This window comes from Nipponia nippon, unplaced genomic scaffold, assembly GCF_047370975.1.
Source record: "Nipponia nippon isolate SJK-2023a ecotype South Korea unplaced genomic scaffold, ASM4737097v1 scaffold_2, whole genome shotgun sequence".
Lineage (NCBI taxonomy): Eukaryota > Metazoa > Chordata > Aves > Pelecaniformes > Threskiornithidae > Nipponia > Nipponia nippon.
The window spans coordinates 46986399-47014188 of NW_028262336.1; the positions used below are offsets into that span (position 1 = coordinate 46986399).

Consider the following 27790-nt stretch of genomic DNA (forward strand, 5'->3'; position numbering starts at 1 on the left):
GTGACCAGACACAGGAGAAAAATAAGGGGCTGAGAACTCTGCTCCGTTTGAATTGCTGCTTACCCAAGAGCCAGTGGGTTTACACTGACTGGTTTCTGTCATTAATTCCCATGACTCATATTGCAGTACAGTTGTCTGAAAAAGCATTGACCTTGAAAAGCAACTGCTTCAAAACACATGCTCATTATGTGAAGAGAGTGAACATATATAGCATTATAGCAGGAAGCTTCAACACCAGGATTTTGTACTGAGTAAAAATAGAGCAGAACATTTTGATTGATGAGATGAAACACTGGGATATTTTAGGCATCCCAAAAGATGATTTTCAGACAGTGGACAGCACAGATAAAAATTAGGATTATCAGAAAAAAATCTGTATGGTATAGTCACTCAACACTGAACTCTTACAATACAACTGCAAGTATCTTGGTATTTTGCATAAAGCTTCAGCTCTTGAAAGCAAAGTTACACCAGAATCTGTCGCTCAGTGTCTCTTTTACTAGCAAGTAAGACTAGCCCTAGAGAAGAGCCCCCACTCAGAGAGCTCACCCTCAAGCAGAAACCAAAGGCAAAATGTGCTGTTCTTTGTTATTTTATCTCTGTGTGCCTTTTGCGTGCTTAGGACACATAACATAGATCACATTGGTTATTCTGGTGTGAGACATTTGGAAAAGGCATAGGTATAAACAGAAATTCTGTGGTTATCACGAGCATTTATTGCCCGTGGGCAGGAAAGGTATCCAACTTCATGCAGGTACAATGACGTCTAGCAGCAAACACGCACGGGGCAAGCAAGCTGATGTGCTTTAATATTAACTAAAAAGAATAAATACGAAGCATGCTGCGTTCATGCTGCCATAGACAGATTCGTATTGCAGACAGCTCTTTTTGTGAGGCAATTCCTCATCCTTGTTTCAGTTATTCTTCAGCAACCCTAATCTCAGCAGGTAACCTGGCTTGGAAATCCTCTTTAACTGCCAGTATACTATGCCCTTTACTGAATCGCTCATAATGACATGAGTAAGGATTTTGGTCTAATGGAGGAGTTACTAAAATGTCTGAAGTTTTCTTCGGAAGATAAATGAACAAACAGTAATTCTCCAAGTCAGCTTTTGGTTTTGCTTAAAGTAAAACCCTTGGCAGTTATACAGTTACCATAAACGAAGGCAAGAAAATGTCAGAAACTAGCAAAGCACCTCAAATAGATGGTTTACTTAAGGTACGAATCTTAATCCCACAAGCTGAAGCCCATAGTAAAACTTCTTGGTCTAAAAGCCTGGCATTGAAAGCTTAAAAATCAGAGATCAAATCTGAACTTTGCTTGGAGCTGCAAATATTTTTTTTTTCATGTGGAAAAGGAGGATTTATTAACTGGAATAAACCCCAGATCTACCATCTTACATACAGAATACCACCCAGAAGCCACTAAAGCCACTACATCACCTGAGGTTACGGCATGACTAAAAGAAGTACACATATATATGTATATATACACACATACGGTTTACACCCCGCTCCCCCCCCCCCCCCCCCCCATTATACATTAGTAACTGTGAAAATTTGGAAGTGGTTGGTTTCGTAAACTTATAAAGCACATACTTCAGTAGACTTGTATTTTGGACAGAATACTGATGACTACAAATTCTGGAAAGCTTCCTTGCAAATAACATTAGGCTGCATCATCTAATTTTTAGTACGAAACAAAACCAACAATGACGGGGGAAGGGTCAGGGAAAAGGCACTGGTTACTAGAAGAGCCTGGTAGGGAGGCTCAGATGTTGCCAAATACATGAATAAAGCAAACGTATTGGATGACTATGCATATGCAAGAGTCTTGTGCAGGAAATGTCAGAAGGAAAGCTATACCATTAGGAAGGTGAACATCTTCAAGCTATGCAGAGCAGATTCCTAAAACCTCAACCAGTGTAACACACACAGGTGATTTTTAAGCTTGCAGGTTACAAATTTGTAGCTTCATGATTCTTTTTTTACAAACTCAAGAATTCTGTAAATGAACTGGAAAGCATTTACAATGCAGCAGTAGTTGTACTGCAGACACCGCTGAACAAGCTTTAAAATAGCTTGCTCAGATCTTGGTAACCTTCTAGTTTCAGGAACATTAAGTGTGACTACATTGTTACACTAATACAGCAATATTATAGCCAGTCTTTTGTAATAGCCATGTATTGTAAGCATGTATAGCCATGCTTACAAAATACTGTATTATTTTGGAGCCAAAAATCAATGGTAAATAGATAATTGTAAGCCTTTGACACTCCTAAGAGCAGGATGTTCTTTTTTTTGGTCATTTCTTGAATGACAGTTTGTGTGTGTTTATATCTATTAGATACATATAAAAATAATAATAAATATTTTATATATTTCCCCTTTTTATTATTTTTGCAGGAAGGTATGACATGCTAGAGAAGGTATGACAAGCTGTTTGTCATAGAATGAATACATTTAAATGGACATAAAAGGTCTAAACAACAAAGCTTTCCAGAAGCCCCCAGGTATCTTGTAAGCAACCAATGCAAACACTTCCAATATGATGTGAGATAAAGTACTGCATGTTGGAGTTTATTCCAAAGAGGTATTAGAACTATAACAATGGTAAAGATAACTCAGGCCAACATTTTGGCACGCTGGTAGAACAAGGTTAAGCATCTTGCCTATACCTACTGATTTTGCCCAGCACAAGACAAAGTTTGTACAAGTGAAAGGGAGTAAAACATCTCTTGTATCAAGAAGGAAAAATTGAGCAAGTTCAAGGTCATTCACAGGAAATTAAACTCTGGCAAAGAAAAGATTTTCTAGAAGAATGAAAAATTTGCCTTTTTTCAAGTCAAGCTGTCTAGAGTTCAGAAATGATCTAGCAATTTAAGAGTAAAACCTGATGACAAAAGTCGAGTTTATAACATCTTTATTTTTAAAGAGGCAGGACAGTGGGGACAGAGTGAAGAAATGCACACAAAGACAAGGGAACATCTGTGACAATTCAGTCTAGCAAACATTCACAAAATCTTTGACAGAAGAGAGGCAACACAGAGCAGTAGTATGAGAGAAGCAATATTTTACAGTAGTGGCAAGTCCAGGTGGAATACATGTCACTCATAATTCAAGATGAATTGTCATGTACCAGTTACGTATGTCAGTCAAACATCAAATATTTACTTCATCATAAAATTGATGTAAGCAGTATCACATTCCATTAGAGCTTTCAACATTTTCATAAGCATTTACACAACTTCTATACAGAAAATTAAGTAGAGGAACATAGACTCTGCATCACTTAGGAATCTGATTAAGCTGCATTTATGGCACAGAACAATTTTGCAACAACATTAGACCATTGCCAGGACAACTTGCACAGAGTTAACATGTAGAGCTGGGCAGGAAACATTTCAGGAAAATAGGGAATAGGAAAAGCAAAGAGAAAGAGAAATGCATGCCAAAATAGCAGTAACTTGGTGTTGCAGGCACTGCCATTCCTCCCATTTCACGAGAAGAAATGCTTGTTCTTCTGTGGGTTCTTCTCTCAAAGGAGCTGTTCCACTTTGTGAAAATATTTGAGTACATTAACTGGAGCAAGGACTTAAATCTAACTGTCTCAAAGTTAATGAAGGGCTTTATTCGCTAGGCCATATTCAGCATCTCTGTGGTCCTTTCACTATTTCAACAAGATGAAACAGCTTCAAGAGAACACATTGAGGGAAACAGAATGTGCTCCAGAATAACCTCTAAATTCTGGTTCAGGGTGTTCACTTGTTACATCTAAAATCTTGGTTCAAGCCTCTGGTTTAAATAACAAAGAACAAAGGCCCTGCACTGGAGGCCCTGCACTCGAGTTCCTCACATTCCAAAAAATAATGCCGACCCCAGAATATTGTTACTTTGAGTGTATCTCTGGTTTTGACTGGCAATTCCATCCTGGAGCTGAAGAATCTTCCCAATAAAAAGTTAGTGGATATCAGTTGGTTCCTTTGAAAAGTTTTGGTTTTGTTAATTTGGCATTGTAAGCAAAAAAATACTTAGTCAAAAAATTCCCAACCAGCTCTAATAACATAGACTATTATTTCAGTTCAGAATTAAAATAACATTACATGTTTCTTTGCAGTGACCACATAATAAAAGGTAATATATTGCCGAATGATATATAAAGCAAAAACAAGATTCTAGTTGGCTCATCTTATATGCAAGATAGAAAGATTCAGATACGAAGGACAACAAAATAGGTAAAAGGGTTCAACAGTAGGAATAAATACCTTCTTTAGCCACATAAGTCACAACATAAGTACCACTTTTTTACATAAATGACCGGATTCCTCAGCTAACTTCCACAAAATGGATGTAGGTGGAGCTACTGAAGGACAGGAAGCAGACTCTAGTGAATCAGAGCAGGGTTCTGGAGTAAACATCTTCTGTTACTGACAGGGGTATAGAACCTGAACACAAGCTGAAATACCAGTTGTTTCCCTTCCCCACCCCCTCCACCTCCTTTCTTTTTTAAGCAGGTAATTCACAGGTTGTTCAGGTGAAAACACATTAAGTCAACAAACCACTGAAACAGTTCTTTAGATAGCATGATTTTAGCGAACTTTCAGAGAGCAGTGTTTCAGATAGTGGTACGAAGCAGAGTTGAACCGTGCGAATGCATACAGTCCATTCCTCCCACCAATCCTTTGAAGCTCCATTTGCTTATTTTTATTCAGTGTGCTTTATTGTGATTGAACAAAGTAGAAGATTAAGGGTATTTTAGAGCTGAACAGCTCTCAGAGCAACAAAATTAAGATATTTCCCTTTCAGTCCTGCAAAGCTATGCATATGCTGTCATTCTATTAGCATAATTATAGCTAATTGTTCTATGTTATATAATGGAGCCATGTGATGCTTTTAACCTTCTAAAATCAATATACACCATTAAGATGTTGCTTAGTCCATTTTCCCATAGAACGTACGCATTTCCTTCTGTGGTGCGTAAGCAAAAAGAGCAGCAGTCCCCATTGTAGGGTGAATATTATATTCTTCATTAATACAGTCCTATTTTATATATGGAAACATGCATTTTGATATTTTTTCCGTTTGTCTGACAATTCATGCTTCTGGAATCCACAGATGAAGCTACGGCCTTGCTATCCATACTATATGCACACAAGCACTTTGTATTATCTTTAACCAAAGATTAATAGTGGAAAAAAATCAGGAAAGTCTGGACAAAAGTATATCATCTTTAATGCATTCAGTGTGATGGTGTAATGAAGTATTTCTTGTTGCTCAAAAGGGGACAGCAAACATGCAATGCTATGTCAGTATAGTCAGAGGAAGCAACTAAGCACATACAGGCAATTGCAAATTTTGAAAAAAATGTGGGTGTGTTTTTTTTCCCTCCTGTTAAAAATCCCTTTTTTTCCTGCCATTCTCTACACATCTGTGTAAATAACAACTTACCAGGTGTCAAAGGTGGTTTGTCTCTTCGAGTGGTTTGCCACCGTGCTGCTGTCTGCTGGTAACACAGAGGCTCTGTTTGACACATTGTTTTCTATGTACGTACTCTCTGGACGCGGAGATGGAACTGAACAGAGAAATAGCAAACAATGTATGCTGAGCTCTGCCAAAAAGCACATCTTTCAGTTGTCTGCTTCCACTCTACCTCTTTTACAGAAACAAGACAGTGAAGGCACAGCTGTACTTTATGTATGACTGAAAAAAAGCATACTTTTTTACAGTTTGGAAAGCTGTTGTTTCGCGATACTTGCAAGGTAACATTAGTTGTAAAATAAGACCATCATCAGAACTTGAGTAAGTTGTTATCAGATTTGAGAACATTTCTATCTGTAGGGAGCCACAAATGCAATTGATATTTAAAAACAGGAAATAGAATAAAAGGTTGGAATACTGTTATTAAAGAAACAAAATACTACACTTTACACTTTGTCTTCACTTAGACCTTAAAAAAAATAGCACCAATCCTGAAAAAAATGAAAGGATCAAAATCAGATATTATATATTTTTCAAACAGACATACTATGGTTTTGAAAATAGGTTATACATACCTAGAACATAAATTTATTAAGAGTTAGGAATATCACCAGAAATACCTGGACTGGATTAAAAATTGATCAGACACTAGTTGCAGCATTACTGCAGAATCACACTATACTATTTATCAAAATTGAATCTGTAAGTTTTTGTTCAAGCTGTAGTACAAAAGTACATGCTAATAACCTTTGTATTAAGGCAGTACTTCAGAATGCATAAATACGACTTTACTTTTTCTTTCAATAGCTTTTGCATATATTATTATCTATGTATTATTTAAATATAGTATCCTTTTTCCAATGCAATAATTAAGCCTGTGAACTAAAATATATTTGTTTCATAGATATAATTAAAGAGGAAGAAACCTCTAGTTTATAATAAAGAACTAAATGCAACCCCAGACCTACAGTTTCCTTAGCACATGACTTACGGAAAGTCATTCTTCCTTGGGACTTCTGTTACCCTATGTATAAAAAAGAAGGATAATCCATGTCCAATTTTAGGAGTGTTTTAAGGATTAATAAAAGCAATTCAGGATTGAGGATTCTTAAGGATTCTCTGTTGCATGTGCTACAAAACCTTACACTCAAAAGCACTGCTCCAAACAGTACAAGCTTTAATATTGTTCACAGGTTTTAATATTGCAATGGGACACTTGCAAGGATTGGCAGATTTTAACATGTCTAAATCAGGTCATCAGCCAACTGATCAACCTGAAGAGGATCAGAGGGAGATTTGTGACTCTACTTAGGGTTATTAGGTGACTCATAATCGAATTTTAGCTGATTGGAACTTCTTAAGGTTCAGGGAAGCCCCACAAGCCTCCTAACACTTGCAGGGCAGTAATTAGCTTATCATCCTTGTCTTTTTCAAAAGGATTACTCAGGTTTAGACATGAGGCAGCTGCTCAGAAATCGCCATCTTTTGTGACCCATAATAGAACAATATCTATATGTGTGTGTGTATATATACACATATACACACACACATATAAATACATACACATGTATGCACATACATAGTGCTGTGTTGTTATTTATTCTGAACTGGGATTATGTAAGTGTGCTTTTACTTGTAGGAAACCCTGATCTTTAGTAAGTCTGAACAAAAGAAATGAATATACGTTTCAAGCAATGAAAAACTAGCATTACAGTTCCATGCACCACAGTATCTGAAATAGATCAGTAAGTATGTCAATGTGTTACAAGTACAAAGGTGTTTAGATATAATATGAATATGAATTTAAAATACGAATTAAAAACATTAATGAACTGTTTACTGTGGTAACATTAATTTATTTTGTTCAGCTCCCCCGATAAATTATCTTCTGCTTTACAAGGTACTGCACTGGATATACTTTTCAATCAAAGTGAGTTATCATTTGCAAATAGATAATATGATACTAATATAGTTACTGCACAATTGTTTTTCCAGTAAACTTTTTAGTTGTTCATGTTAGTTCTCTGTATCCATTTCCACTACTTAATTTATATTCCATGTTAAAATTCTTGTCTAATTTTTAAAGATCCACCATAAAATTACCTCTGTAAAAGCTGCCAACTCTTCTCGGAACAGGGTCATTATACAGAATTCTATTTTCCTTAGTAGATGCTCCATCTTCTGTGTGTGGATCATGATATGCTCCACCCTAAACAAAAGAACAATCAACTATTTAAAACGAAAGACTAAAAAGTGATTTGCAGTTTTTAACCAACATACCTAAGCAAGAAACCCCGAACTTAACCACACACAATTTTCCTTTCATGTTATTAATAACTGCCAATATTAAATCACAGACTGTGTAATCAATAATTATTTAGCTTTGCTGTTTGCTTGCTTTTTCCAAAATGGCATTAACAAAATTTTCCCTCTTAGTTGTAAGTTTAAAGACTTGAGCATGATTCAGATGCTCAGATTTTTGCCATGAATGAAATGCAGTTGTAACATCTCTGGAGGAATCTTTTACTAGGGGCGTTGTTAAATTAACTTCTGATGGAATCTGGTCACTCTGCTACTGGCAAATTCTAAAAAACAAATGGGAGATGCGTAGGATTTGTGATAATTGCAACACCAAAGCACTACCTCTTATCAGCTGTTATACAGTAGTACCTAGAGGTACTAACAGGCACAAAATCTACTATATTGAAAATAAGAGGTAGTCCCTGAACTAAGAAATCTATAAGCTAAAAAGTTAAGTCAGACAGGATGGCAAAAAGAGTATCATTACCTCTAATTTACTCTATTTTCCTGAATACAGTACTTCCTGGAAGGTACTTCAAGCAAAAGTTTAAGTACACCCTTAGAAACATCCATATGCATGGGATTGCCACCAAATATGACTTAAGTCCACTCTTAAATGAACCAGATGCTGCAATTTTTCCCACAGCTCTCTACAAGACCCCACAGGAAACTGTACTGAAACCCCTATGTGAATTTATATCTAGAATGTCCACGAAGGACAAAGATTAAAAAAACAAAATCACACAAAACCCAACCAGAATTAGAAATTGGGATTGCAATTCACTATATAAGTGATTTGCAAAATCTATTTTGTCTTTTATTAATGAAGATCTGGCCTCACTGTCACAGACAAAACAACCCTTGAAACTGTGCCAAGACAAGAAATGGAGCTAAAACAATGCTTTAAACCACAGTTTGATTCTTCTAAAATTTACAAGAGGCTGAAGCACTTGATTAAATTACTACTTGTGTAAGATACCTCTTCTTTGTCAGCAGCTAAGTTACAAACATGAGACAGTAATAGCAACTTGTACTTGATTTTCTTCTGCTTGCCCCCTTTTGTGTATGTTTAATTTAAAATACAAAAGAACCCTTATAACAGAAGTGTTGCACTGAGACTTGAAAAGCCCCAAAACTAACACTAAATGCAAATCTTTTTTCTTTTTTCTTTTTTTTTAAAGTAAGATTTAAAGTCTGGCAAACAAAGAATGTTTTTCTTTAAAAAGAGAAACATGAAAAAAAGAGAAAATCAATGAGAAACTAGAAACATGGAAGTGAGGAAACTTCACAAAATATGAGCGGAGAGGAGAACCAGTAAAACTGAATGGAAAAAAAATAGGAAAACAATAAAGAATCTTTGAGAACACTTATGTTATTCCTGATTTTTTTAGTTCCGTAATCCTGAGGGAAGTTAAAATTTCTGATTTCTAATGCAGAATGGCGGGGGGGGGGGGGGGGAGGGGGAAGGATAAGAAGGAGCCAAAGAATGACTTCTTTGTGAAAACACCTTTACGAGGCATAAGAAGATTGACAATTTAATTCTGATTTGTTATTGAAAGTAGTATAAACAAACAAAAACAGCGTTGTGAATTTACAGACTTGCCATCCATTTCAGAAGAGTATTTTTCCTTTCAGACCTCTGATGGTTGAAATACAGATTTAAAAGCATTAATTAAAGGCTTAAGTTTAAAAACACTGATTGTAAGAGATAAAGGCAAGTTCTTTACAAATGATTAGGCATTCTGAAGCAAACCAAAATGAACAAAAACATAAGCATTAAGATACACATCAATTTTTCTAATTAAAATAAAAATTTGTCAAACAATTGTCAAAAGACAAAGAATGATCTAATAAAACCAATCTGTCTCTACATAATATGAAATAAAATTAAAATTACTTATCAAATTAATATCTGCTACATAGTGCAGAAAAAGATCCTAATGCTCTGAAGAATACAAGATAGCATGGGCTTTCATTAGCAAAAAATAAAATGTTGGTGTTATTACCCTTCTACAGTAACATCCTGAAGAATAAGTAACATTTAACTTGACTGAAATCAGAGAGAGAAAAATGACTACACAAAGAAAAAAAAATTGTTTTGAAATGGAGCTGCTGTAATCCCTTCTAAGTAGCTTTTTTTAAAAAAATTACATTGTATTTCTCCTATTTTGATGAGATCTTTTCTCATGTGTGAATACACATATTCTTGAATGGAGGAGATGTGGTAAGTATGAAAAAATGTATTATGCCTTTTTTTCCCTACTGGGCTGAAGAGGCAACCACTACCTCAAAACTCATTTTATGGTACTTGTAGACCACTATCAAGTCAGCTACATATATTTCTTACATAAACTAAGTAGGCAGAGTTTTTTAGTCTCTCACAGTAAAGCATAATTTTTAGACCTTAAATAATATTTGCAGCTCTTTGACTTCCTTCAATTTGTCAACAAATCTGAACTAGACGTTCTCTCCTTTGAGGTCACTTTATCACAGATGTACATACAGAGAAACAAACACTCATTTTTGTACTTCTCTCTGCACCATTTTGCTCCAATTTGGATCAATGGCATAGCAATTTAAAGATTTGGGGACAAATGTGTAAAACATCAGATAATTCACAAGAGTTGTGTAAGGAATGTAAATCAACACCAGAACTAGCCCTTTCCCTACTCGTTAAATAATGCTCACAGTAAAACACAACAAGGTATCTAGTGACAGTAATCACTGTAAGGAGTCAATTTACCGGTGGCTTCTCCAACATAAAATCTCTAGACTACCCCAGTTATTTATCATACTAACCAAGAGAAATATTGCAAGCTTTGATATTCCTCTAGCACATTACGGCATTTCAGCAATAATGTCCTGCTATAAGCGAGTGAAAAGCTCACTTCAAAAATTAACATTAGCATTCGTAACAGAAAGACATACAAGAAAGGCCAAATAAAAACACAAATGAGAAGGTTAATTAAGCAAAACAATATGATAAAAATGACATCAGACAATGTAACCGAAGACTAAGAACTACTAGTGAAATTTTAACTTCAGAGACAAACTTTTCTGTTCTTGCATTTCTGTACTTTAAGAGAATGGTATTCATAGTCCATTTTTAAAAATTATCTTTTAAAGAGCCTCTCATTTTGCACTTGAAATATTTAGCCCTTGTGAAAAAAAGCCCAACATCCCTTGCCTTACAACAAGACAAATAAATAAATAATTATGGAAAGAAACAGACAAACAGAAGAGAGAAAGCAGGACACTGTCCCCACATGAAACAGAGGAAGGTAAGCCTTCCATAAGAGGCAATATTTTGAACTAACCCTATTAGTATCTTCCGTACAGTCTTCTCGTGACGAGCCAACAGATCTTGTGAGTGACTTATGCTGCACCTGTGGAGATAACAGTTGTAGGCTGTTTGCTCTGGCTGCCATCCCTTGCCCTATGCTTAAGCCACCCTCTGAGCCCTTTGACCTCACTCTGTCCCGGCTCACATACATAGAGTGTCTATGAGGGCGCTGCTGTGAAGAAAAAGGACTGGTATAACCTAGACCATAGGAAAAAGATTCATGTGGAGCAGATAGAGAGTGGGAATGGCTTCCATCCATGTGATCTGGCAGTTTTAACTCCTCCATTGTTTTGGAGTGTCTTGTTGATGGTCTTCGGGTATCCAGCGTACCCTCGCTGCGGTTATTCCTCCCGGATGGACTGAGCAAAGTTCTGTTATCACTGTGTCGGGGAGCAGTTGGGCTGGTAGGAGAGTTCAAGTCCATACAGCTGGATGGAAAATACCTGCTGCTGTTTGGTTCTGCAGCTTGGGCCCTGGCCTCAGAAAGGTTGCCCACGGATTTTGAGTCTGTCAGAACCCCATGGCTCTTTGACTTTGTCCGATACGAAGGACTCTTAGAAGACTGTGGGATAGTATCAATATAGCTGTGGCGACTGTGCTTATCACCAGGTTGCAGTGTCCCAGTTTTGCTCTGAGAAGTTTCCATAAATGAGTGTCGGTTCTGCTGAGATCTGGTGTTAGACTTCAGGTACTTTGTGCCTGGACCATCAGAACTTTTTGGGTCCACATTAAAATCGAATTCTGTTTTTGCCTTTGTTTCCTTTGGGCTGAGAAGATGTGGCATGTTGTTATTGGCTAGATCCTTGTTGCCAGATCCAGGTGATTTTTTTGTATGCATTGGACTATGTGCAGCTCCAGGAAGGTTTCCATTTAAAAAGCTTTCATTTGCTGGAAGACCCTCTTCTCTTGGCCCGCCAACCCCTAGTGTCTGTATATCCTTGCTGTTTGATCTGTGGTGTGACTGCAAAGCAGAACTTTTGCTGGCTTGATTTCTACATTAAAATGCATAAAGAAGCATTAATATACCAGATTACGTATTCATGTATTAATAACTTCAACAAAAGTACACTCATTTCAGAAGGGAGTTGCCATTTAAAACCACAAAATTTAACTGCAGTAAGATCAAATACTGCCAACTAGGCATCAGAAGCTCCACTAAAATAACAGATTTGCAAGTGTTAGTACATTGTTGTTTCTTTCTGGTTATATCCTGATGGACAAACTCAGCTTTGGTTAATGGATTTTGCTGACAAAAAAAAAAGAAGATATAAAATCCAATCATAGAAATTCTAACATACATTTACACATTTATGCATGTGTGTGAGTAATATATGTGCACATCAATAATGTAAGCACTACATTATGAAAATTAGCTGTATATCTATTGAAAAAAGTCTTAAATACACCTGGCATATCAAAGTGAAGGCAGAACAATGAAGTATGTCAGCACTGTCAAAAACACCCGATACAATCAATGCTCCAGGCCATCTAATGTATGTCTGATTTGGAGGGGGAGGGAAGAGGAGAGGAGGGGGAAAAAGAGTATATTGTTCTGGTAAAGACATCCAGATGGAGCAAGCCTGAGCTCAGTACAGCAAAGCAAGCCCTTTAACACCAAACGCAAAACCAGGTCTACCACAGGAACCCCAACTTTTGTGGAACTTGGCACTATCCCAGCTCTTGGCACGCTAACTCATCCCCAAAGCTGCACCCGAAATGCTCTGCAACCAGACTGACTTGGTGCGGAACTACTTGGTGATGCCCTTAACCTCTACTCTACTTTCCAGCTCCCCTGGTTTTGGGATTACAGGACTGAGATATGAGTTGGTTCTGCAGACACTCAGCCTGAATTTATTTGAGCAGGCTTTATTTTCTCAGGTTTTCTGGCATAAAACCAGTTCTGCTTCTAGACTTATGCTTGCATTGCAAACGAGCCATGACTGAGCAGTGCTGCAGCTGTACTTCTTAGCCTTGATGGACCTAGGCTGGCTATGAACAGATAACTTATTTTGGTATCAAATCTAGGATAATGTAACTCAGATATATTACTGAGGGTTAAAGTGAGAGCTCACTGGACACATGAGTTTGTACCTTTGTTGATCTTATTGATAATTATAATTGGATAATGCTAGCCATTTTTATACTCAGGATTTTTGTATTACCCACTTTCAGTGATCTAATTATGTACTGTATTACAGTTTCTAGAAATTTAGCAATTTTAATGCCAGTTTAAAATCTTTGTTAGTTAAAAGGAAGTATATTTTTTTAAAACTTAGAAATACAAGGAACCTAGCAATTTTAAGTCAAGCAGCTAGGCAAGCCTTTGTATGAGACAGGAATTTTCCCATGGATCTAGGTTTTCCTTTCTGATGCCCCATCTCTAATGGTAAAACTTCTGTCCTAAATATCTATAAAAGCAGCTAAAACTTTTTGGCGTCTATCTCCAAAAAGGTATAGATGGTAAATGTCATCATCCCAAATCTTAAAATGAGGAGTAAGTTTTTGAATCTCACAGGAAGAGCTAAAGAAAAACATGGCTAGGATTAAAAGCCACTACCATTCTGCATATTTCAGAGGGTGACCTTCAGGAAAGCTTTTGTCAGAGGAATACCATGAGCCTTTTTGTACTGAAGTATTTTATTCACCAATAAACCTGGCTCATTGATGTATTAATATCAAGTGGCTTCTCTCAAGCTATGCGGGTCCAACAAGGGAGTCACTGAGCAAATACACCCTGCTTTAAGTTCAAGTAGACTAGACTTGAGTCATAACTGCAACTGCAGACAAAATTCTGTTCATTCCCAATTTGGAACATGATCAATGCATACTATTTTCAGGACATTTAGCTGCTAAAAATCTGTGTGAATTTTGAACTTTCAAATATCAAAACCTTGGACAGATTTGCACATGTACAGTAATGGTAGTATTCCAAAGAAAAGAGCATTCCTTTGGAATCTCAGGCATCCTCCAAGCCACAAAATTCCTACTGTTGTTCAAGAAAAAGGCTAACATTTTTTTAAGACAAGTAAGCCAACTTATTTTTCCTTTGTCATATGCAGAAATGGCTTGAACGTTGCCTCTGTTTTTTTTTTTTCAAGAAGCATTCAGCCTGATGCAGAAAGTTAGCAAAAATTTCAGCTTGAATAGCTATAATACAGTAAAACTGTGTCTACTTCCTTTATTCAGTGAAGCAACATGGAACAGTATATATGTCTCCATGTGCCTAAACTGTCAAACAACTATTTTTCTGTTTTTGTAGATGATGTTGTATGTAAGCATGATAGGAACTCACCCATTGGCAGAGCAAATGTCAGTCATGACGGTGAGATGACTACGTTTACCTGTTAGATAATGTGTTGCTGTCTACGTGGTAAGGTTTTCTCTTAGCTGACCGTGAAGGTGAGCTCCCACAGCGATCCAAGAGTCTTTGGGTTTGAAATGAAGGATGGTTCAAACATTGTTCTGTCAAATATCTGTCTGCTGGATCTAACTTCAGTAAGTTCTTTGGAAAACAAATCCCAAAGTTTAAATGTTAGTATCTGTATTTGCATCAGCAAAAAATATAACAGAATAAAGAACATTATTGGGATAGTTTTTTAATCTCCAGAGTTTCTGTGATTAGATGTAACTGCTAGAATAATTTCATGTTGCATTAAAATACATATGATACAAAATAAACACTTACAAAACGTATGTTCTACTTAAGAGATGGAAGGCCTCGGCCTTGCTTATTATGAAACATATATATGTGCTATATGTATATAACGAATATATATACACATACATATATAGTTCTATATGTGTGCTTAAAACATGCTTAAAATAAAAAAATATCTAAAATTTTTAAAATGTTTTATGTATATACCTATACATGTTTAAAATATATGTATTTTAAACGTATTTTTCAGGATATAGCTTACAACAATTTGTTTAGAATGAAAAATATTAAATTTACCAGTAATAAAATGCTACAATGAAACAGGCTTTACAAACAAACAGAACAACCACATGGGAACATTCTTATACAAACAAAAATAGTGTTTTAAAGTTAGTATTTTCAAAAATATAAAAATGTAAGAGTTCTGTTTTTTACTTCTAGGGTTTAAGTCCACCCATCTTTTTAAAGAAACGGTTTACAATGCACTCAGAATAACATTTGCCTTATAATTCTGTTAGATCTGCTGTGATTCTAAACAAAGACACTTTCTGTCATGTAGAAAATATCACAAAATTGAAAACCAGTAGGTTGGGTATTTTGATATGTTTGAAAGGTTTCTTGCAGGAACAGGGCAATACAAAACTTATCTTGGAATATTTGAACATGCACGACTGTCAGCAAGGATAAAAGTTTGAATGGCTATTAAGTAAAAAGAAGAGCTATTTTTTAAGGGTTATACAGGTTGAATAGAGAACAACTCTATGTGTATATATGCACGTGTATACATACACACAATGCCTATCTGTATATGCACTAACATAGTATTCAGCCACTTGAGCACAAACTGGTTGTCCCTTCACAGGATCTCTGCACTTCAAAATGGAAAATGCTCAGGAAACAAAGCAAGTGGCAAACTACATTCCTATGCAGTTTGGTCTTACAGTATCTTTCTTTCTCAAGTGACAAACGGTGTACTGAACGATTAACTTTTTCTTTCCTCCTTTTTCCTGGTGCTCATCACTACAGTGGCGCAAATGGCCCAAACACACATGAGAAGGCCACGCGTGATTTCCACATTCCTCCTCAGAAGAAAGGATGTTCAGAGGCTTCCTTCAAGTGCCTGTACAGTAACTTGCAGAACCTGGACCACGAGCAAGGAGGACTGAAAGTCCACAGGGAATCACAAGGCTGTGAACCTGCCTGGAATCAGAGAGAAGTAGTGGGACAGGGCTCATGGCTGAGGCATGGTCACTGATGGGTACACCTGGCTTCAGAAAGAAGGGGGTGGGGAGGGAGAAGAGTGGCACTCCATATAATTTGAGTTCCTGGATGGTATCAAATGCCAGCATGAAACAGAAGATATATCCATTGACAGTATCTGGGTCAGGACTAGAAGGGAAACCAGCATTTGTGATGTTATGGTGGGGGTTTGCTACCAACTATTCAGGGAAGAGCATGAAGAAGATGAAGAGGATAACTCTCTACAACAACAAGCAGAAGTCTCCTGATCACAGGTCCTCATCCTCATGGCAGACTTCAACTATCCAGACACCCAGTCTGTGTAGATGATGCAGGAGATTTCTAGACTATGTTGGTGGCAATTTCCTAGCGCAGCTGCTGGAGAGGCACATCACCCAAAGGTAGGACTTCACTCTACTTGACCTGCCGCTCACCAACAGTAAAGTACTGGTGACAAATCTGATCAGAGAAGACAGTCTGAGCTGTAGCAACCATGAGATGATTACAGTTAGGATTCAAAGAAAGGGTGGGAAGATAAGCATCAGGGATAGGACCCAGGACTTCAGGAGAGCAAACTTCAGCTTCTACAGGGAATTACTGGGCAGAATCTCCTGAAAAACTGCCTTCAGAGGAAAGGTGTCCAGGAGAGCCACTTGATTTTTAAAGAAAATTTCTTGAGACTTTGGGAACAAAGCATCTTATTGTACAGAAGACCACAAAATTTTGCATAAGGTCAGGTTGGCTAAACAGGGAGTTTCTTAATGAAGAAAAATGCAAAACAGGAGTGTATAAGAACTAGAGTCAAGGACAAGATACAAAGGAGAATTGTAAAAGCACTGCATTAGCACAAAGGATAGGCCACTTTGGAAGGCCAAAGTCCAGCTGGAGCTAAGGCAAGTGAAGAACATGAAGGGTAAAAAGAAGGGGTTCTACAAGTGTTCTAGTAGTAAATGGAAGCTCAGAGAAAATGCATGTCTGCTGCTGAATGGGGGAAGACAACTGAATGACAGATGATATGAAAAAGATTGAAATACTCAATGCCTTTTTTGCCCAAGTCATCACAAGCAAAACCAGCTACCAGCTCCCAAATGCGTGCTTGCAAACCAGTGTGATTTCTGAAGGAGAGCAGAGGAGAGGAGCAACAAAGCAATGGGGCCAAACGGATGTTGCCTCAGTAAGCTAGTCCAGAAATGCTCTCTAAATAGAGATAAATCAAGAACTCATTACTTTAGCTGACATAAGTTAAAGTGTGGGTTATTCAGTAATCTGGTAATCAGACCTGAGGTCACTGAGAATGCAGATAATGAGGAACACACCAAGCGTGGACATGTGCCAGACTGTCCAGCGTCTGGAGTAGAGACAGGCATACAGCAAAGTATGTGCAGCATTTGTAGCATGCAACTTAACCACAAATCTCTTCTTGTAGTCTTTTGCTCATTCTTTAACAATGTTCCAAATCCTGAATTAAGCAATGTAGGTCAAACACAAAATATCCCCTCTACAGAATCCCTGACCTTTCTTACCTTGTAGGGAGAAATACAGACAGAAAAGTTGAAAAGAATTATTTAAAGTGGAATAGAATTATTTGGAAACCTGTTTCCCTAAAATTCAAGTGCTTCATTTCACAACTTTGTAACTTTTAAATTACACCAAAAGAACCCAAAAGACATTGAGATCTAACATAAAAATTAGGATAAAATGAAAATAAACCCCACTCCAGCACATGTAACAATGGTCTGAAGAATGATCTTGAAATTGCTGTTCTGCAATATATGCTACTACAGCTTGAGCTATAGCTGCCAGAAAAAGGTTTCTGTGAATTAGAAAATAGAGGAGAATGTATAACACCAAACCCAAGCAGTTACATGCACTGAGGTACCTAATTTTGCAGACTCCATGAAACCAAGATAAAAGCTATGCTGACTCTTTTCATAAGGCAGGGAGATTAAATGAAAGTGACTTGAACAGGTTGTGTTAAAGAAAAAGAGACCATATCTCAGGACCATATCCTAGTTTGGTCATGGGTAACTAGCTGACTTGTTCCAAAACAGGACTGAAGAGTAAATTAACATACACACTGTGTAGAGGTGAGTGATAGCAAGCAGATTAAGTACTCAGGTAAAAAAAAAAAAAAAAATACTGTGCATCAACTTTGACAGCTGTCCACATCCTCGTGCTTATGCAACAACAAATGAACAATAACTCAGGTTAGCCTAATACTCTGTGGATTTATCTAAATTTATTATGGGTTGAGAGCTCATACTGCAGCATTACTAAGGTAACCTGTGCATCTGAATGTATGTCAGTGTGAATGCATATTGCTGCAAATGATGATGATTCTTTTGTCTGGACTATGTATTGTTTATCAAATCAGTCAAATTTGAACAGACTCTCCTGGCATTTGCAAGGGGTATTTTGATTCCTAGGAAATATCAAGCCTTGCTATAAACAACGGTGATATCAAAATATCTCAGAAGGAAGTCCACAAGTACTTTTGAGATGTACTATATTAGGAAACAAAGATAAAAAGTCACTTACATCTTTCCCTATATATTACAGACAGAAAATAAAATGCATTTTCCTACCTTCATAAGATCAAGCAATACACCACTCAAAATTCCCAAGTATCTTCTCTCTAAAGATTGTGGATGATTGACTGCTGGAAACTGTAAAAATAATATAGCATAAATATACTGAGAATGTAAACAAGGTATACATGAATACAATGTTTCAAAAAAATAGAAACCACACAGTGAATAAAGGCATGTAATTAATGAGAATCCTATGCACTGAAAAAGTTAGCAGTTTATGAAACATTACAAAACATTATAATGAAACAAATAACTGTTGATGTATGATATGCACCTAGTCAACCAAAGAAAGTATTCTTGATTAGTAGGGCAGTCAAGGAACCCCTCTCAAATGAGAAATAATCAACTTAGATTTATAAATGTGTTTGTGGTGTTATGTTTGACAAGAGGTGGGAGGTTTAAAATAGATTCAGAAATAATATAAGTAATATACATTTTTAAAAAGGATTAAAAATAGCTTGGAAAGAATTTGAGAATGCAAATACAGTACTAATTAAATACCAACGATTAACAGACAATTCCAAAATGTTTTTAGTGAAAAACATCAAAACCCCAAAGGTTTAAGGTTCAGGATTACTCCTCTGGTCATGCTGCAGTAAGAACTGGCAACACGATGAGAAGTAGCGCACATTGCTGGAGGGCATCTTTTGTCAACTAGAGTCTGGACAAAACTCGATGAAGACAGTATTTGAAACTAGCCCTGTCTGGAAAGAAGAACAGGGCAGACAGGGATGATTTTAAGAAAGAAAAAAATAAAGCACAGAATTGGGGCTTTTTGCTTGCTTTGTAAACAAGGCAAGAGTCAAATAAAATGGAGACAGAATCTTTTCATTTTATCAAATGAAAGAAAAGTTGCTCAATATTTCGTTGCTATAACGTAATGTCAAGTATGAGTTGAAAAGAAACAGACAACAAAGATCCATTTCCAGACCGCGGCATGCGTAGAACTGACAGCAAACAAATAGATAAACTGATTTCAGTGAGGTAGATTCAAATTTAAAAACTAAACTTATATGCCAGTGTTTTCAGAATTAGAAATTAGGGCTGGATTTCCAACAGAGGCATAAAAAACCCTCATGGATCTAAATTATGCTGATTTTAGAGAAAATTACACATTTGAATACCAGAGAAGCCTCTGGAAAAAAACAAACCAAAGCAAAACAACAATCAGCCAGCCTATTGGCATTAATCAGTTTATCCAAAACTAGGCAACTGAGACCCAAACACTGTCAGCAGTTCCCAGAGTTGTGGAATTTGCCTAATACTACGCAAGTGTTTCAACTGCAGCCTGGCTTGATCTCATCCACATCCTATGTATTTTCTAGAGAGTCCTCTTAAGCTAACACATCAAAGCAAGAACACTGACAATAGGAAGCATGCAGTGTTCTTGTCTACTGGTACATAAAAGCCATCACCATATGTCCAAATGGGCTCAAGTCATACATAAAATATACCCACATAAAATGCTGAGCTACAGTTAAAAATCACTAAAAATACAAGAAAACAACAACATTCAAGTCAGTGATTAAGACAGACAACAGCAACAAAAAAGCCCAACAAACATGAAGATAAACGAACATTTTATGTGTAAGTTTGCTGTAGTATAAAAACATATGAGAACTATGTTTGGTCTGAAATGTCAATGAGCAGGAAGTCTTAAAGACTTTTAGTCCTTTACTTTCACTTGTGCATTTTTCAGCTCTCACTTACATCTAGGGATTGTTACAGTGAGGTGCGTATATTTACACGTTCACCTTCCTCAGATTAAGTACCAGCTTCAAACTTATGCTTTAAAGAGCAACCCAGTACAAACACCCATTTCCAAAAATATGTTTTATTTGGAAGCAAAATGCATTGCATGTGCACCGTATGTGTATAAGTGTTAGACCACTATGAATTGCTGCCCATCGTTTGTATTGGCATTACTTTTCATAAAGTACGTTATATGAGCTTTGAAGGAAAATGAAAGAACATTCATTTGAATGTGTTTTTTCCTAAACAGTGTCTGTATTTTTCTTTTTACTTTGCTTTCTTTTGAAGTGGTTTACTAATGATTGAGAATTTTTTTAAGTCCAAGTCTGTCATGTTGATCTTAGATAGTAATTTAGGTGAACCAAGGTTTCCATGCTTTGTCCACTTTCAACATGAACCAAACGGCAAAATATTCTTGTCTTCATATAGAATGACCATCATAAAGAAGATCTTACATCTAGAATGATTGGGGAAACACGAAAATGTGCCAAAGCCATGCAAAGCAGTAATACAAGATGGCTACTCACTGTGATTGTTCAGATTCTCCAGCTTATTTATAACTTATTTGTAGAACAATATTTATAGCCCTACATTACCCCTCACATTTTCCATAAAGGCATGAGCCTATTGGTACTTTCTGATCCCATATTATTTTATTTCCTTGGGCCTTCAACATACCATGGATGTTTTCTTCCTCAAAAGGACTGAAGAGAGATCACTAAATACTCCCTAAACCTCAGGAGTGAGGAAAACTGTGTGTGTATATATATATATATATATATGCATGGAGGAAATGAGCAGGAAGAAAAGACAAGGTTTGCAAATGCACATCTATATACATGTGCATGTGGTACTGGAGTGTGCATATTAGAATTTTTAAAATCCTGTGCTACAATATGGTAGTATTCACACTTACGGTAATGTAGAAATTCACGAAGCCTAAGCATATGGATAAACAATTCCACATCATGGGCTAGTTTTTATCTCATGAACACCCAGCACCAGATCCAGCTTGTAAATAGTAATTTGCATGATCACAGCATACCTTCTATCCACTATGCAACAGAAAATCTTCCGCTATTAAGCACTATGCTACATTCAGAAAAATGTACTTTTAAGGTTGTCTTATAGCATGGAATAAATTTTCCCCATGAAATAACTAATGAATATCACATACCAAACCAATATTTTTTGTAGTATTTTTCATTTTTAAGCTATTATTCAGACTTCACTTGAATATTCAAAAGCTACTCTCTATTAGAAGGCATATGTCACTGTCATCATCATTAGTATCCTGAATTTACAGATGGGGCTAAGAAGGCAGCAACATGTCTGAGGCCAAATAATAAACCATTGATTCAGGATAAGAACAGAGACTCATAACTCTCAACCCTGTGCTAATCACATTAGGTCCATGCTGTCTTTTTGAATTACTGCAGTATTTTTAAGCTACAAAATAAAGGTACTTCATTTTCATCCTAAGACACTACAGAGCATTTATCCAAATAAGATTACACTGCACAACCAGAACTGCTGTAAAATAATGTTGAAGAGGCAGTAACTTATTTTGCTTACAACTTTTAAAGCATTGTTTTCCTGATAAGGGGTATAAATTTTTTTAAATAGAAAATCCCATCCAGCCCACTGTTCTAAACAGGATCAAATACACACAGGACCTTGCAAGAAATGCTTGTCTAATCTTTTTTTAAACCCTCCACTGATGGAGGGTCTACAAACTTCAACAAAAACTCTTAGGAATTAGCTATCCTTATAGCTAAATATCCTAACACCTTAAACCAACTTTCTTTTCTTATCATCATCAGCTAAACCCAATTTACGGCAACCTTGAACACGTTTTTAGACAACTAGGTCCCCCCTCTTTCCCCTTCTCATTCTCTAAGTTTTCTCTTTTACAGAGTAAAACTCAAATCTTGAGTCTTTACCACAGGCCAGGTCTCCTAAGGCCTTGCTATGTCTCTTTATAGGATTTTACACTAACGATTTCAAACCATTTTATCAAGATCATAAATTCACCCTTCTAAGCAACATTCATTAATAAAAAATGACAACCAAAACCGAATTACAGGAAAACATGAGTACAATCACTGATGAGGTATTGTTTAAGATAACAGAGCTACTACTTATATACTGCTTCTGGGATTTTGCCATATTGCGCGTCCCAACTTGAGCAGCTTCTCCACACTAGTGAGTCTCTGTCATTACATGGTATTGGCAAACCCTGAAAGGGGAACGATGCTGTCAGTAGGAAGAACTTTTTTACTCAGATGGCTTATGTCAACTCCCCAGGAATATAAGTCAAAAGGCAAAAAGCTCTTCTGCCATGATAGTGGCATCCATAGCCCAGATTTTTCCAACACAGGAGCCTGAAGACAGCAGGCATGAATTTTCCATACCCCGAACTGACAGAGCTATGCCATGAAACTTCACAGTGCAAACCTGGCAGGGTAATGCTAAGCTGGGTTATAAATGCTAACCTGCATGCCAAAGAAGTCAAAGAAATGAAAGACAATTTTTAATCAACTTTTAACAGTAAAACAAACATATTTATACAACTCAGTACTGGTGTAATCAGAATTTTACTTTGAATTATGAATGCCTTATAATCTAAGTAACCTATAATTACACAGGAACACATGCAATCGATAACACACAATGTAAATGAAAAGGACCTTCACAGCAACAATGACAACAGTGTAAATAGCGTGTGAGTAAATAAAAAAAAAAGAACAAAGCTTTCTCTTACCCGCAAGCCATGGAAGCGTGGGTTGCTGTAGAAGAGCTTCATCTGCTCGGCTGGCAGTGGGCCTAGCACCTTCTGAATGGTAAAGAGCTGGTCAATCTCGCTCTCGCCAGGAAACAAGGGCTGCCCATCACTCAGCTCTCCCAGGATACAGCCTACAGACCACATATCCACAGCCTTTCCATAAGGGGCTCTGTAAAGTAAACGTATAATGTTTTTCACCCACTGACACTGTTTCAATTTATTGGTCATATTTCCCATGGCATGCTTCCTTACAACACAGAAAGATAAACTTTGATACTAAAGAAACTACCTCAAATACCAAGCCCTCTGTTTCTGCCCTGGATTGCCTCATGTATCACTGCTTGAAAAGGCAGGAGAGGAATTCTCAAGTACCCCTAGGGATCTGGTTACCTTTGTGAAAAATCTTACATACAAGAATAATTTTTTTGACTGCAAAGCAGTTACCATTCCAAGTTAAACTAGGACTAACTTCCCTTCTCTCCAGGGGTTAATGACTGTGCTCTATTTCTGCATTACATTTCTTTTTCCATTGTGCTTAATAGGTGGATAGGCATACTGAGTCTGGCCACTGGGAGAACAGAAATGAGAAGAAATCTTTGTTTCAGTATTCATGCAGTGAAATTTTAATTAGGCAGAACGCAGAATGCCCTTGAAAACTATTCCTTAAAAAACACAGGTGAAGAAGCAATGAAAGCATCATAAAATAAGTAATTCCTGTTTTGGAGCAAAGCCGCAGGTGGGGTTTTGGGGAGAAATTCTAATGGGTGGTCTCCATGTATGCAGGCAATGTTGTGTGGTGGGGAGGATGGCACCTGGTATTTTAAACTGCTAATGACAAAAGAAGCTCGGTCAGCAATGAAGAGGTGGAAGGAATTAATCAGAAACAAAACTAAATAGTGTGAGTGTTACACTGGCAAGGGCTATACCAGCTTTTCTTGAGACTACATACAAGTGTATTCAATGCAAGAACAGACAACGTGGGTGCTTTAGTCAGGAGAGACGATGGACTTGAGGATGGTTCGTAGGACACGTAGGGCAGAAAATTGGAATACAGAGAATGGAAGTTTGTATGAAGAGGAGAGAGTAGCAGACTACTGCAACATTCAGTCTAAAGGCATGAACACTGAATCTTTATGGACAGTTTCTCATTTTCACTCTAAGGTTCCGTTCCTTAGCAAGCTTGTTTAGCCCCCCACCTCAATTGTGCAACAGCTAACACATTACATACTTTTAGCTTTTCATTGTTCCTACTATAGACTGAAGCAACTCTTTCAGTATGCCCAAGTTCTTGCTTGCTGAATTTGTAAAAAAATTTTGTAGCCTCCGACTTACTCCAAGAATCTCTTTTGGATGTTTAGGTTTTGAGCAGAACAACTGGAAAATTCTTCTCATGTCAAAGAAAAAGCATATAAAAAGAATAAAGACTGGAACAAAGACTGAACTGAAAACATATTTCACTGAATCTCTTCTTTTTTAAACTTGTAATCCAACAACTCAACCTCTGTTTCAAGAGATTTTTAAGTTACAGCTGGCTTGCCTATTTCTGGAATAAGACAGCACCAGGAGTTGCAGGTGACAATTCCTATCCTAAATCTGTTCCCTTTGCTCCTTCCTTATGCTGGTGATGAAAGATGTTTAGAGAGAGAACACCTTCAGAGTAAAGGGAAAAAAAAAAATCAGACTTTTCCCCATTGCTTACTCATGATTTGTTATTTCACTTTACGGGGAGGGCACTTGACCTGGACCCTGTAACCCTTGTGATGATTTAGTTAGATGACGGTGAGAAAGCATTCCTAGCTGGACAATAGCCTGAGTGAAACTACAGGCCCACTGAGATACTGAGTGCAGGAGCCTACGGTAGCTAGGAAAGCTGAAGTAGGACACCAAAATTTCAAGAAGCACTTGCCTTTCAGAATCTGCCATGAGACACTGCAGTCCTTTCAAACAATCACCACAAAATCAAAGTTTGCCCTATTGAAATAGACTTGACAAGGAACCATCAGTGGCAAAGCAGAGCATGCCAAAACTCCTGAATTACCACTACTACAATGGCTCTGTGGGTTCATAATTCCCTTACTAATCTCACGTAGTTACTACTTGTGGATGTGCTGAGATACTCAATGTTTGTTCTTTCTGTGATGCTGCTAGTCCAACCCACCCATTAGGTCACGTCTGAGTGCCAAGGAAAGACTAGTTTTTCTCCACGCTGCAAAAGGCAACACAGATGAGAACAGACTCCAAAGCCAAAGATCTGCTCTTAAGATATTTTGTGCCTGTACTGGAAAACTGAGGCTCTGTAAGCAAAACAGTTTGTGAGAGTGCAACTAAAAAAACTACCTTTTTATTACGACAGAAAAACAAGCACATCTTTATTTGCAACCTCTTTAATCGGTAGGTTTCTCCACTGAAATGTGAAATGGGGAAAAGGCTGCCGTAGGCTGGGGCCTTGGAGAACAAGCTAGGGTTACAACCGAGGAAGGCTAAAACTCCTTTGAGGCAGGGACCATCACCTTTCCTTGCTCACAAGAATAAAGGAAGCTGAATCACAGTTTAAGAAGTTTCCACTATTTACTCTACAGTGAAACAGAAACAAGTCAGAAAATGCCCATTTCTTAAGGCAGTGGCAGAATAAACTGCAACTTTTTTGTTTGAAAAGGCCTGATGAAGACTCCTGTTCTGCTGACTGTCAGGATCAGCCTTGTCAGATCATAACAGGCAAATAATGCAAGAGTGGTGTGGCTGGATAAATGAAATAACTCCTATAGGACAGAGACCACAAATCAGAAGTACTATAGTCTATTCCTGCACAAATTAGATTCTCCAAAATATGTTTTCATCTAGTAATCTGCTGTGCCTTAAAATCTACTGGCTTTTAGCAATATTTTGTCATCAAAGGGTACAGAGTACTCCACTGACAGTTACCTGAGACTCTCCAACGTGAGTAGATTTTGGGTGTTCTGTGAATAATTAGGCAGCAATTTCTTTCCTCTCCTGAAATTTAAGTCTTGAACTTTATCGCAAAACAGAAACCTCTCCGGGACACATTTTAAAAAGTACAACTGTATTTGGTAAAATGCATATATTTAATAATCCCGGGAAGACTTATGAATATTAGATGCTTATAAAGATTTGGTAAATGCAAGGGAACGGGGAATGGGTAAGATGAGTGTCTGGGAAATAGAACAGGATTGCCAAGAAACAGACATCACTTTGTGCCAGAAAAACTTGGCATTAAAAACATACACCAGCAAAGTTGAAGTCTTATGCATTAAATACACATACCCCCTCTACAAGCTAATCAAACAAGTTTAGTCAATTACAAACAGATGTGATTCCTGCTAAATTTCCTTTGGTAACAAAACAGTTTTGAAAACTGCAGGTCAGATTAATACTGTGTCTGTCAAGCTTTTCATATCTTTCTTCCTAAATCCTCATTACTACTATAGACAAAGAGTAAAATGTTGTGTAACTAAAAAGGCCACAATTGATACTTTCTTTCCAAGTCTTTTTTTATATTTATATATACACATACACACACACACTGTGCTAGAAGCTTAATAATATCTGTTTTCTCCAAAATATGAAAAACTGAGCTTTGAGGTTTTTAATGGCAACTTTAACATACTGTTCTACATATAACAATGCAACTACTTACCAATTTGATTAAGATTAGCACAGCTCTGGGAATACTGGGATGACTTTATTGACAGAATAATTATTACCTAATGCTTTACCTATTCAAGAAATGTCTAGTTCAGTGTTAATCAAAGCTTCCAACAAAGACTTGTTTCTCAGCAGCATGAAACATTTTGCTTAAAGAATCTTATGAGTGACCAGTACTTTTTTGATTCATCCTGTGGCTAACAATTCCTTATTTCTAGAATATGTATATATAAATATATATATGCTATACATACAGGAATTGTATTCTATGAGAGTGATCATGTAGTTTAGAATAATGCACTATTAAACTTGATAGTAATGGGAAGATCACATATAGTGGATCTCCAGTTATTTTTGTCTCTTCCTTTGCTCTTTTGGGTCCTATGAATTTGTTCACATAGTATCTAAAAATCTGTTTAACCTTGCGAGGTAATAAAACACTCATTTTACAGATTAATAAAATAGTATAACTAAACTGTCCAGCTGAGGCTACTCAAGTAACTACTGCTTTCACAGGCAATGCAACACTAACTTCTCAGTGCTTTATTAAAATGATTCATACAGCCTCCTTCAATAAATTCTTCCTGACTAGTAAAAAGCTAGCACCATCCTTCTGAGCCACTTCAGCAGTGCTGGTAAAGGGTAACTGGGAATGAAAACCAAATCATAGTTTTGACCCAAAGGATGAAGAGAACTAGGAGTGTAGCGTGGTGAAAGCTGTATTGCCATTGCTATGTGATGTCCACCATGAGGCTGATGGAACATTTCGGGCTACAGGACTACCATGGAAACCTCTTCTAAAAGGAATGAGGGGGGCAGGAATCTGAAGTACATCTGTTATAATTCAGCTTCATATTTTAATCAGTTAAACACTGCTCAGCTCAAGACAGGTCAACATCTCAATGATTTATGCAGACTTACTGGAAGCCTCTTAAAATCCTCCCTTTAAATCAACCACAGCTTTCCATAAGTAAATCTTA

The 27790-nt window shown here is 37.0% G+C and overlaps 1 protein-coding gene across 5 annotated transcripts in view; it reads right to left on the bottom strand.

The window, feature by feature from the left end:
• The window catches only part of CDKL5 (cyclin dependent kinase like 5), a 141975-nt gene that overhangs the window by 16399 nt on the left and 97786 nt on the right, over positions 1 to 27790 (bottom strand). For 4 of the 5 annotated variants that reach the window (XM_087757992.1, XM_087757988.1, XM_087757991.1 and 1 more), the window contains 6 exons: positions 23127 to 23316; positions 18605 to 18685; positions 14464 to 14624; positions 11097 to 12114; positions 7582 to 7687; positions 5449 to 5572 (listed from right to left, as the gene is read on the bottom strand). In XM_087757992.1, the coding sequence (XP_087614118.1) occupies positions 5449 to 5572; positions 7582 to 7687; positions 11097 to 12114; positions 14464 to 14624; positions 18605 to 18685; positions 23127 to 23316 (1680 nt within the window). Of the gene's footprint in view, positions 1 to 2906; positions 3982 to 5448; positions 5573 to 7581; positions 7688 to 11096; positions 12115 to 14463; positions 14625 to 18604; positions 18686 to 23126; positions 23317 to 27790 lie in introns of those variants that run through there. The other variant, XM_087757993.1, reaches the window with a different exon arrangement.